Source organism: Delphinus delphis, chromosome 6, assembly GCF_949987515.2.
Source record: "Delphinus delphis chromosome 6, mDelDel1.2, whole genome shotgun sequence".
Lineage (NCBI taxonomy): Eukaryota > Metazoa > Chordata > Mammalia > Artiodactyla > Delphinidae > Delphinus > Delphinus delphis.
In genome coordinates, this window is record NC_082688.1 from 10,217,351 (window position 1) to 10,227,520 (window position 10,170).

The following is a 10,170-nucleotide window of genomic DNA, read 5'->3' on the forward strand; positions in this document are numbered from 1 at the left end:
AATAGTTTTGTGAGGAGGCAGAATTATATCCATTTTACATACTAGTAAACAGAGCCTCAGAGAGATTCAGTGACTTGCCCTAAGTCACACAGCTAGTTAGTGCCAGAACTGGAACTCAGTTTTTAATGCTTGCAAACCCTATGATCTTTCCCATCACACTGACACAACATGCCCTCCTAAATACCTTTCTCCAAAAAAACACGTGAATAACAGAAAATGCTTTGTTACTTTTAAAAATTTATTTATTTAATTTATTTATTTTTGGCTGCACTGGGTCTTTGTTGCTGCGCGCAGGCTTTCTCTAGTTGCAGCGAGTGGGGCTTACTCCTCGTTGCGGTGCGCAGGCTTCTCATTGTGGTGGCCTCTCTTGTTGTGGAGCACGGGCTCTAGGTGTGCGGGCTTCAGCAGCTGCAGCACGTGGGCTCAGTAGTTGTGGCTCGCGGGCTCTAGAGCTCAGGCTCAGTAGTTGTGGCGCATGGGCTTACTTGCTCTGCGGCATGTGGGATCTTCCCGGACTAGGGCTCGAACCCATGTCCCCTGCATTGGCAGGCGGATTCTTAACCATTGCGCCACCACGGAAGCCCTGTTTGTTACTTTTGTGTGTGGGGAAGGGCGGGAAAGTTTCTCTATTAATGATTAAATTCATTTTCTAAAAGTAAAGACAAAACTTATTGAATAGCACATTGCACCTTCAGAAGTACTAAAAAGTCTTACATGATTCATACCTCCTATTACTCCCAGCTCAGGTATTAGGGAGATACTTTTCTTTCACTCCCCTATTTAATGAAGGCTAAGGAATTATTCCCAGTCTCTTAATAAAAAAGACATCTTTGTGGCCAATATAAGAGAGTTTTTTTTTTTTTTTTAAAGTTTGGCTGCACTGGGTCTTAGCTGCGGCATTCAGGATCTACACCGTGGGATATTCGCCGTGGGATCTTTAGTTGAGACATGCATGTGGGATCTAGTTCTCTGACCAGGGATGGAACCCAGGCCCCTTGCATTGGGAGCGCAAAGTCTCACCCACTGGACCAACAGGGAAGTCCCCAAGAGAGTAATTACATGTAGCACTTTTCAAAGCATTTCCAAAAATCTTTGTCAAATTCAGTGTAATCACCAAACTTATTATTTCCCATTGAAAGTAATCTTGAAAATTCACTCTCAAGAGGTGGTTTTCTTGAAGAGCTTCTAAAATTTATTCTCATAGTATATTTACATGATAAATAATAGCATTACCACTATTCTACAACTTTCCTATACAGTATCTCATTTGATCCTTGAAACAAGCCACTAAGACAGGCAGGGACAGAAATCCCTGACATTCAATAGATGAAGAAACTGAGGCTCTGGGAGGTTGTTTTTTCCTACGGTCATGTGTCCTATCTCTTAGTTGAATATTTTCTCCAACAAAGCATGTGAAAAATTCTTAATTATCAGAACTTCAACTTGTCAGTCAACATTCAACTTGTCAATTACATAGGACTTTTCCTTTTCCTTCTTGCTCTATGCCTTTAATGCCCTTTCAGAAAGGAAGATTTGGGGACTAAATAATATTCAATCCTAATCAGTCCTGACTCTGCTTAGTTTTCTGAGATCAGATGGGAAATAGAAATCTATTTTCTTACCCATAAGAGCACAAGTGAAATGAGCTGGTTTAAATTACTGGATAAACTCTACATTTGTCTATCGCCCAGTATCAAAATACTTGTAAACTATGTAACTATATATCCTAAAAACGATATGTAAGTGTTCTAAACCTGAAGCTCAGGATGACAACCTAGACTATAGAAATTAAAAATTAAACTGCCAAAGCTCAAATCCTGGCTCCCTATCTTCTCAGCTGTGTGATCTCCTGGGCAAGTTTCTTTGCCTCTTGGAGGTTTGGATTCCTTAGCCCTAAAATTAGGGGTTTAAAAAAATGTTTTCATAAGGATTAAAAGAGATAATGCACTTAAAACATTTAGCATAGTGTCTAGCACTTATTTAAATATTGATAACTTGGCACTGACACTATTATTGGCATTTACGATTCAGCAAACTAGATTTATCTATGCACTTTCCTATTCAATCCATAAATGACTGCACTTTGCAATATATTGTAATATATAACATACCTGATATACTTGATGTTTAAAAGATACTACAACCACCAATATACTCAATTCCCTTTAGCAGTTAGCCAGATATCACTTTTCTAAATCTCAGAAAAAGTAGAGTTGCAAAGGTTACTCCATCAATCAAGGGTGAGGCTGAAGCTAAGAGCTCTGTTTTTAATGGATATGGACAATGGTATATACAGAAAATTTGCTTGAAATTATACATAGCTGTAATGCGGTGGAATGGTGATTTCTATCTTTATAATGGACTAAGGTAACCTAAAGAAGGGTCAGTGTTACAGCAGTATACAAATCCTTGTATACTGTATACAATACAATCCTTGTATACAATCCGTTGAAAGAGATGGATGATGCAACTTCTGTAGTAAGAATGCAGTCAACTCTGAGTCACCAGTATAACCTTGAGGAGCACTAAAGGAGATAGGAAAATTCTTGAGTACTGACTCCTAGGCTCAGCATCTTAGTCAACTGTGTGTAAGACGTTTCAGTGCTATTTGGACACAGTATTGTTCATACAAGTGAATCTCAAGAAAACATTTAGTGCAAAAAATACTAGAGTCATTAGCTCCTGACTATGATAAGTCCCATGAATTTTCTGTAATCATCTCAAAAATATTTTGTGTCAGGCCTCTGGCCCGTCTCTAGTAGGTCCCCCAAAAAGATTTGTTGAATAAATGAACTTCATTTTTAAAAATTGTTAAGAGCATTGGCTACAGAGTCAAGCTGACTTGGATATCCTAACTCCATCACTTATCAGCCCTATGACTTCAAGCTAGTTAACTAATCTCTTTTGGTTTCAATTTTCTCATCTGTAAAATGTGAAATGCCAAGTATTGAACTGTAAGGACCAAAAGGCACAGGAGACAGATTAATGCTTGGCACATAGTAAGCCTGAAGTAAATAGCAGCCTTCATACTTTTGCTACAAGAGTAAGGCTTTATCAAGACGTCTTTGTCTATCAAATGCGTTTAAGCACAGATCAGACCTTTTCCAGGAGTGAAGGTAAAAACATATCCAAAAAGGATGAGGAAGGCCTTGTAAATGATAATCTGATCCACAATGGGAAATGATGGGCAGGAAGAGGAAAGACAGGGGGTGACAAGCTAGGAAAATGATACATCCCAGGGTGGGAGTGATGGCATTAGTAAACTCTTCAGGGGAGAGCTGCCACATGGGGAGGGGACTGCGGAGTCAATTACTTTGGCCAGGCCAGCCCTGGAACTTACCGTGGGGCAAGGCAATGTGGAGAGGCCCGGTATAGACAAAGATAGCGGGGCAGGGGGTGCCGGGGAAAAATAACTGGCTAGTAGGAGCCATGACTCGCGACCGGGCAGTGCCCAGACCAGGCCCCAGTCGAGGGCTGCAGCCCGGTGAGCAACAGAAGGCCCTGGGGCTTGTACACTCTAGTACCTGTAGTAGCTATGAAGGGCAGAGAAATTTGTTCTGAGGTGATCACAGCATCTACGCTGATATCTGCCTGCCTGGGACGGGATGGAGACGAGGAGGAAGAAGAGCCGCTTCCATCGGGAGGGATGGAGGAAGGGCAGGCGGGCGGGCAGTGGAGAAGCAAGGGACCCAGGTCCCACTGCCTCGGGGGAATCAGGCACGCTGGACTGGCTCCGGCATCCTTAGGGCCCAGCGTGGAGGCGGGACCTCAGCGGTTACCGACGGAAACCGCCTCGGAGTGGGAGGTCGCGTCACGGACAGGCAGCTGCTAAACCAATGGAGCCGGAGCATGGGGCGGATGTTGCCTCCCATTGGTGGCTGTTGGGCGCGCCCAGCAGCCAATGAGTCAGCCCAGGGGGCGTCGCGGTGACGTTAGCTGCGGAGGAGGCCGCTTCGAATCCGCAGCGGCCAGCTTGGTGGCCTGGACCAATCAGCGGCCTCCAACGAGCAGGGCCTTCGCCAATCGGCAGCCTCCACGACGGGGCTGGAGGGAGGTTATATAAGCGGAGTAGGCAACGGCGCGGTCGACGCTGACTGAGCTCTCACAGGCGCGTCGAGTTGGGGTTTTCGTGCGTGTGAGAGGTAGGTGCCGCGGCCTGCAGTTCCGTACCTGCCCTTCGCCTTGTACGCTGCTCCTCCTGACCCCGGGCTGTGTCGTCCTCAGCTCGGGCACCTCGGTGCGCTCTTGTGTTGCGGCCTGTGGCTGGTTTGCCTGCGAAGCCCTGCCTGCCTGCTGAGTGAGTGGACGACGGTGCCGGCAAGATGAAGCCCTCCCTGGTGGCTGCGGTGCTGCTGCTGATGCTCGGCGCGGCGCGGCCGGAGGAGGAGGACAAGAAGGAGGACGTGGGCACGGTGGTCGGTATCGACCTGGGCACCACGTACTCCTGGTAAGTGGGGTTTGTAGAAAAGGGGAGAATGGGGAGTGGCTTCCTGGGCTGCCGTGAGCGTCGCTGATTTCTTCTGTTCGGTTTTTCCGTCAGCGTCGGGGTGTTCAAGAACGGCCGCGTGGAGATCATCGCCAACGATCAGGGCAACCGCATCACGCCGTCTTATGTGGCTTTCACTCCTGAAGGGGAGCGTCTGATCGGCGATGCAGCCAAGAACCAGCTCACCTCCAATCCTGAGAACACGGTCTTCGACGCCAAGCGGCTCATCGGCCGTACATGGAACGACCCGTCTGTGCAGCAGGACATCAAGTTCTTGCCTTTCAAGGTTCGACCTGGTTTTTCACTTCTAAATAGAAAGGGAGAGAAAAAAAAAAAAGAAAGTGGGGGTGGTGGTGGGAGTATTTAGGATTAAGAAGTTACTGAAAAACAGTGCAGAGACGAGCAAAAAGGATACAGACATGGTGTATCTATAATTTTTATTTAATAGTTTCAGTGTGTTACAGAACTTAAGAAAGTTAGGTTGGCAAAGAAATTTCATGCGTAACTACTCTGTCCGCAATAGTTTAGCATTAAGAGACTGGTTAAAACTGAAGAGGCTTGTAATTATCAGACACCTATACTCCTTAAAGTATTTCTGTTCAATATTCAGCTCCAAAGGACCAAAGTAAACCAAACTTGGGGGGAAGAAGTGGGTCTCAGACATTCCTCTTTTTAAAGTTTAAAATGTCATTGCTTCTACGTCTGAAAATAATTATTCTTTAAAATAGGTGGTTGAAAAGAAAACTAAACCGTACATTCAAGTTGATGTTGGAGGTGGGCAAACAAAGACATTTGCTCCTGAAGAAATTTCTGCCATGGTTCTCACTAAAATGAAGGAAACTGCCGAGGCTTATTTGGGAAAGAAGGTAAGTATTTCTAGAACAATGTCGAGCAGTTTTATTATTACTATTCTTAATTGATTGTGTTGTGTTGATGCTTTCATCGTTTTAAAAATCTGAATGACATCCATGCATCAGTCTTAATTACTTGCGTGCTTTACTGTAGGCCAAACAAAATACTAGCGCCTTTCTTGTGTTATCACTTAATGCTTGCAAATGCATGGGTATAAAATTATATATTATACCCATCTTAATAAAGCGATGGTTTGGCTGTAACTTAAATAAAGGTTAAGCCGTGTGATAAAATATGTTTAATTATCTTTTGTTATCATTTTAGGTTACTCATGCAGTTGTTACTGTACCAGCCTATTTCAATGATGCCCAACGCCAGGCAACCAAAGATGCTGGAACTATTGCTGGGTTGAATGTTATGAGGATCATCAATGAGCCGTAAGTGTTAAATTAAAAAATATGGCATTGTTGCCAAATGGGGAAAGGTAGACTTAACTAAGTCATTTATTTTTTTTCTTTCTCATTCTCCTAACAGTACAGCAGCTGCTATTGCTTACGGCCTGGATAAGAGGGAAGGGGAGAAGAACATCCTGGTGTTTGACTTGGGTGGTGGAACCTTTGATGTGTCTCTTCTCACCATTGATAATGGTGTCTTTGAAGTCGTGGCCACTAATGGAGATACTCATTTGGGTGGAGAAGACTTTGACCAGCGTGTCATGGAACACTTCATCAAGCTCTACAAAAAGAAAACTGGCAAAGATGTTCGGAAAGACAACAGAGCTGTGCAGAAACTCCGGCGTGAGGTTGAAAAGGCCAAACGGGCCCTGTCTTCTCAACATCAAGCAAGAATTGAAATTGAGTCCTTCTATGAAGGAGAAGACTTCTCTGAGACCCTGACTCGGGCCAAATTTGAAGAGCTAAACATGGTATGTTCCTGTTTTTTGCTTTGCTAACGAGATCTAGTTAGACTGTCTGAGTTTGGGACAATGCATTTAGGTATTTTGACTATACCTGGGTATGACAGGCATCATCACAGTAATTTGTCACTTATTCTAGGACCTGTTCCGTTCTACCATGAAGCCTGTCCAGAAAGTGCTGGAAGATTCTGATTTAAAGAAGTCTGATATTGATGAAATTGTTCTTGTTGGTGGCTCTACTAGAATCCCAAAGATTCAACAACTGGTTAAAGAGTTTTTCAATGGCAAGGAGCCATCCCGTGGCATAAACCCAGATGAGGCTGTAGCGTATGGTGCTGCTGTCCAGGCTGGTGTACTCTCTGGTGATCAAGATACAGGTAAGCCAGTGTCACAGCATCTTCCATAGTGCTTCAGAGTATAATTAGCTGTTGCTTTAGAAAGCAATAGATTATGAGCAGCAAGCTCACACAGCTAGTAAAGGGTACAGTGAGGTCAAGACCTGGCACAGTCTCAAGATCCTTAGCAACTATATTTAATTCATTGCTTCTGAAATGATTTTGCATAGAACCTAATCAAGTGGCAAGATGGAGAAGATGAAGTTGTATTGTTTGTGGGGTCTCCTTGGAATTGCTCCTGTGACTCCTGAATTAGAACTTAGCTTGATTAACTTACCTTTTTAGGTGATCTGGTATTGCTTGATGTATGTCCCCTTACACTTGGTATTGAAACCGTGGGAGGTGTCATGACCAAACTGATTCCAAGGAACACTGTGGTGCCCACCAAGAAGTCTCAGATCTTTTCTACAGCCTCTGATAATCAGCCAACTGTTACCATCAAGGTCTATGAAGGTAATTGCTTACATTTGTTAATACCATGGTATGTTTTTGAAGAGCTTGACTTTTTTAACATACTCTATTGAAATGTCTAGGGAAAGAAATATCTGTTATTTTCAGGTGGGAGGGCCCTAATTTAACTAGCGTTGAGTTTGGTAGAGCCAGTACTAAAATCTATTTCTTATCTAGCTATCTAGCACTCTTTCCCATTAAAAATACCTTCTGGGGGAATTCCCTGGCTGTCCAATGGTTAGGACTCCACGCTTCTACTGCAGGGGGCACAGATTCAATCCCTGGTCGGGGAACTAAGATCCCACATGCTGCGCGGTATGGCCAAAATAAGTAAATTCAAAAATACAAGAAGAAGGACTTCCCTGGTTGTCCAGTGGCTAAGACTCTGCACTCCCAGTGCAGGGGTCCTGGTTTCAATCCCTGGTCGGGGAACTAGATCCCTCATGCTGAAACTAAGAGTTCTCATGCCACAACTAAAAGATCCCTCATGCCACAGCTAAGAGCTGGTACAGCCAAATAAATAAATTAAAAAGATAAATATTAAAATACAAGAACAGGGCTTCCCTGGTGGCACAGTGGTTGAGAGTCCGCCTGCCGATGCAGGGGACACGGGTTCGTGCCCCGGTCTGGGAGGATCCCACATGCTGCGGAGCTGCCGGGCCCGTGAGCCATGGCCGCTGAGCCTGCGCGTCCGGAGCCTGTGCTCCGCAACGGGAGAGGCCACAACAGTGAGAGGCCCGCGTACCGCAAAAAAAAAATACAAGAACAAGTAAAGGGTTCATACTGCTATAAAGTAGATGAAATTCAATTAAGAGTTACTAGTAACTTAACTCACTGTTCCTTTCCCAACACTGACCCACTTCTAGGCTGATAGAGTGCCCTTGACACTACAGGCTCTAACAGAATGAAACGTAGGGATCCAGATGTACTAATGTTTGTCGGTAACAGCTAACAAAGTTTTTTGTGTGTGACTTCTAGGTGAACGACCCCTGACGAAAGACAATCACCTTCTGGGAACTTTTGATCTGACTGGAATTCCTCCTGCTCCCCGTGGGGTTCCACAGATTGAAGTCACCTTTGAGATAGATGTGAATGGCATTCTTCGAGTGACAGCTGAAGACAAAGGTACAGGCAACAAAAATAAAATCACAATTACAAATGACCAAAATCGCCTGACACCTGAAGAAATTGAAAGGATGGTCAATGATGCTGAGAAGTTCGCTGAGGAAGACAAAAAGCTCAAGGAGCGCATTGACACCAGAAATGAGTTGGAAAGCTATGCCTACTCTCTAAAGAATCAGATTGGAGATAAAGAAAAGCTGGGAGGTAAACTTTCCTCTGAAGATAAGGAGACCATGGAAAAAGCCGTAGAAGAAAAGATTGAGTGGCTAGAAAGTCACCAAGATGCTGACATTGAAGATTTCAAAGCTAAAAAGAAGGAGCTGGAAGAAATTGTTCAGCCAATTATCAGCAAACTCTATGGAAGTGCAGGCCCTCCCCCAACTGGTGATGAGGAACCAGCAGACAAAGACGAGTTGTAGACACTGCTCTGCTAGTGCTGTAATATTGTAAATAACTGGACTCAGGAACTTTCGTTAGGAGAAAATTGAGAGAACTTAAGTCTCGAATGTAATTGGAATCTTCACCTTGGAGTGGAGTTGAAAATGCTATATAGCCCAAGTGGCTGTTTACTGCTTTTCATTAGCAGTTGCTCACATGTCTCGGGGTGGGGGGCAAGGAAGAATTGGCTATCATCAAAAGTGGGTAAAAAAGCTGGGTTAAGGATGTGTGTTCACCTTGAAAATGTTCTATTTAACAATTGGGTCATGTGCATCTGGTGTAGGAACTTTTTTCTACCATAAGTGACACCAATAAATGTTTGTTATTTACACTGGTCTAATTTTTGTGATAAGCTAATTAGGTTAGTCATTTATTTTAAGGTTAGAGTCTTGGGTTGAGGGGAGTGTTTGGCGTTTTGAGGTAAGGAAAACACTTTATTCAGTCATTTCTGGAAATCTGCCTAACCTAATCTTAAGAAAAGGGGTGGGAGGTTCATCCATGTCCTTAACTAGGCAAGGGCCACTTTACAGGGCCCAAGGATGGAGTTTCCTGAGCATAATTGAAATTTCCTATTTCCCCTTACCTTTCAAAATCTTCTGGTGGCTTTTTAGTACTAATGATGCTTTATACCTGCTTGGATTCCTTTGAGATTTGATAAAGTGATGGATCACTAATGATAACGTTACACACCTGGATTCAATTCATAATTTTAGAATGTGAAGGTATATTTTTGAACCTCAGCTATGTCGATCTCCGTCTCAGTGGTACAGGAGTGGGATCTAGAATGGTGACCTACATTTAGCCCTACTAAAGTTTAATAAGTATGGTCAATAAAGGGCAGGCTATCATGCTAACATGAAATCCAATTCAGCCCAAGGATAGGTATTTTATAGATGGGCAACCAGCTGGAAGGTTAACTTGCAGAACTAGGACCTGACAGTGATAGTTTTACTCTGAGGCCCGGACCTCTGCTGCGTTGCCCAAAAGCATTTGGACAGAGGGTCTTCAGGCCAACGTCCATACAAACGTTAAAAATGACCTGCAGGGCTTCCCTGGTGGCGCAGTGGTTGGGAGTTCGCCAGCCGATGCAGGGGTCACGGGTTCATGCCCTAGTCCTGGTCCGGGAGGATCCCACACGCCTCGGAGCGGCTGGGCCCGTGGGCCATGGCCGCTGGGCCTGCGCGTCTGGAGCCTGTGCTCCGCAACGGGAGGGGCCGCAACAGTGAGAGGCCCGCATACCGCCACAAAAAAATGACCTGCAGTGCTATGTGCAGTGGGATAGGGCATAGTGGGGACAGATAAGGGCCAGTGGCTCTCAATACCAAGAGCCAACAGTCTGCACTTCTTTCTGAGGAGGAGCTCATGAATATTAAAAACACTTCAGCCTGTGAATGTCCACTCCCTAATTTCTACAGCTTTTGTTGTATCTAGCAATTAGGATTTCTGCAACATTTTTGTGATTAGTATTCTTAACAATCAGCCAATCTATTAGTTACCTGGGTTGTATTGCT

At 44.3% G+C, this 10,170-nt stretch overlaps 2 protein-coding genes across 2 annotated transcripts in view; one reads left to right on the plus strand and one right to left on the minus strand.

The window, feature by feature from the left end:
* GAPVD1 (GTPase activating protein and VPS9 domains 1) overlaps window positions 1-3,695 on the minus strand; it is an 83,401-nt gene extending 79,706 nt beyond the window's left edge. Inside the window, exon 1 of the mRNA XM_060014153.1 lies at window positions 3,341-3,695. The gene's annotated coding sequence lies outside the window, so the exon portion shown is untranslated. The remainder of the gene's footprint in view (window positions 1-3,340) is intronic.
* A 379-nt stretch (window positions 3,696-4,074) lies between these two features.
* HSPA5 (heat shock protein family A (Hsp70) member 5) lies at window positions 4,075-8,990 on the plus strand. Its single transcript, XM_060014156.1, has 9 exons — window positions 4,075-4,142; window positions 4,225-4,447; window positions 4,541-4,772; window positions 5,215-5,352; window positions 5,663-5,775; window positions 5,873-6,263; window positions 6,394-6,631; window positions 6,935-7,102; window positions 8,078-8,990. The coding sequence occupies exons 2-9, from the start codon at window positions 4,323-4,325 to the stop codon at window positions 8,638-8,640; spliced, it is 1,968 nt and encodes a 655-aa protein (XP_059870139.1). The 5' UTR covers window positions 4,075-4,142; window positions 4,225-4,322; the 3' UTR covers window positions 8,641-8,990.
* The last annotated feature ends 1,180 nt before the right edge of the window (window positions 8,991-10,170 follow it).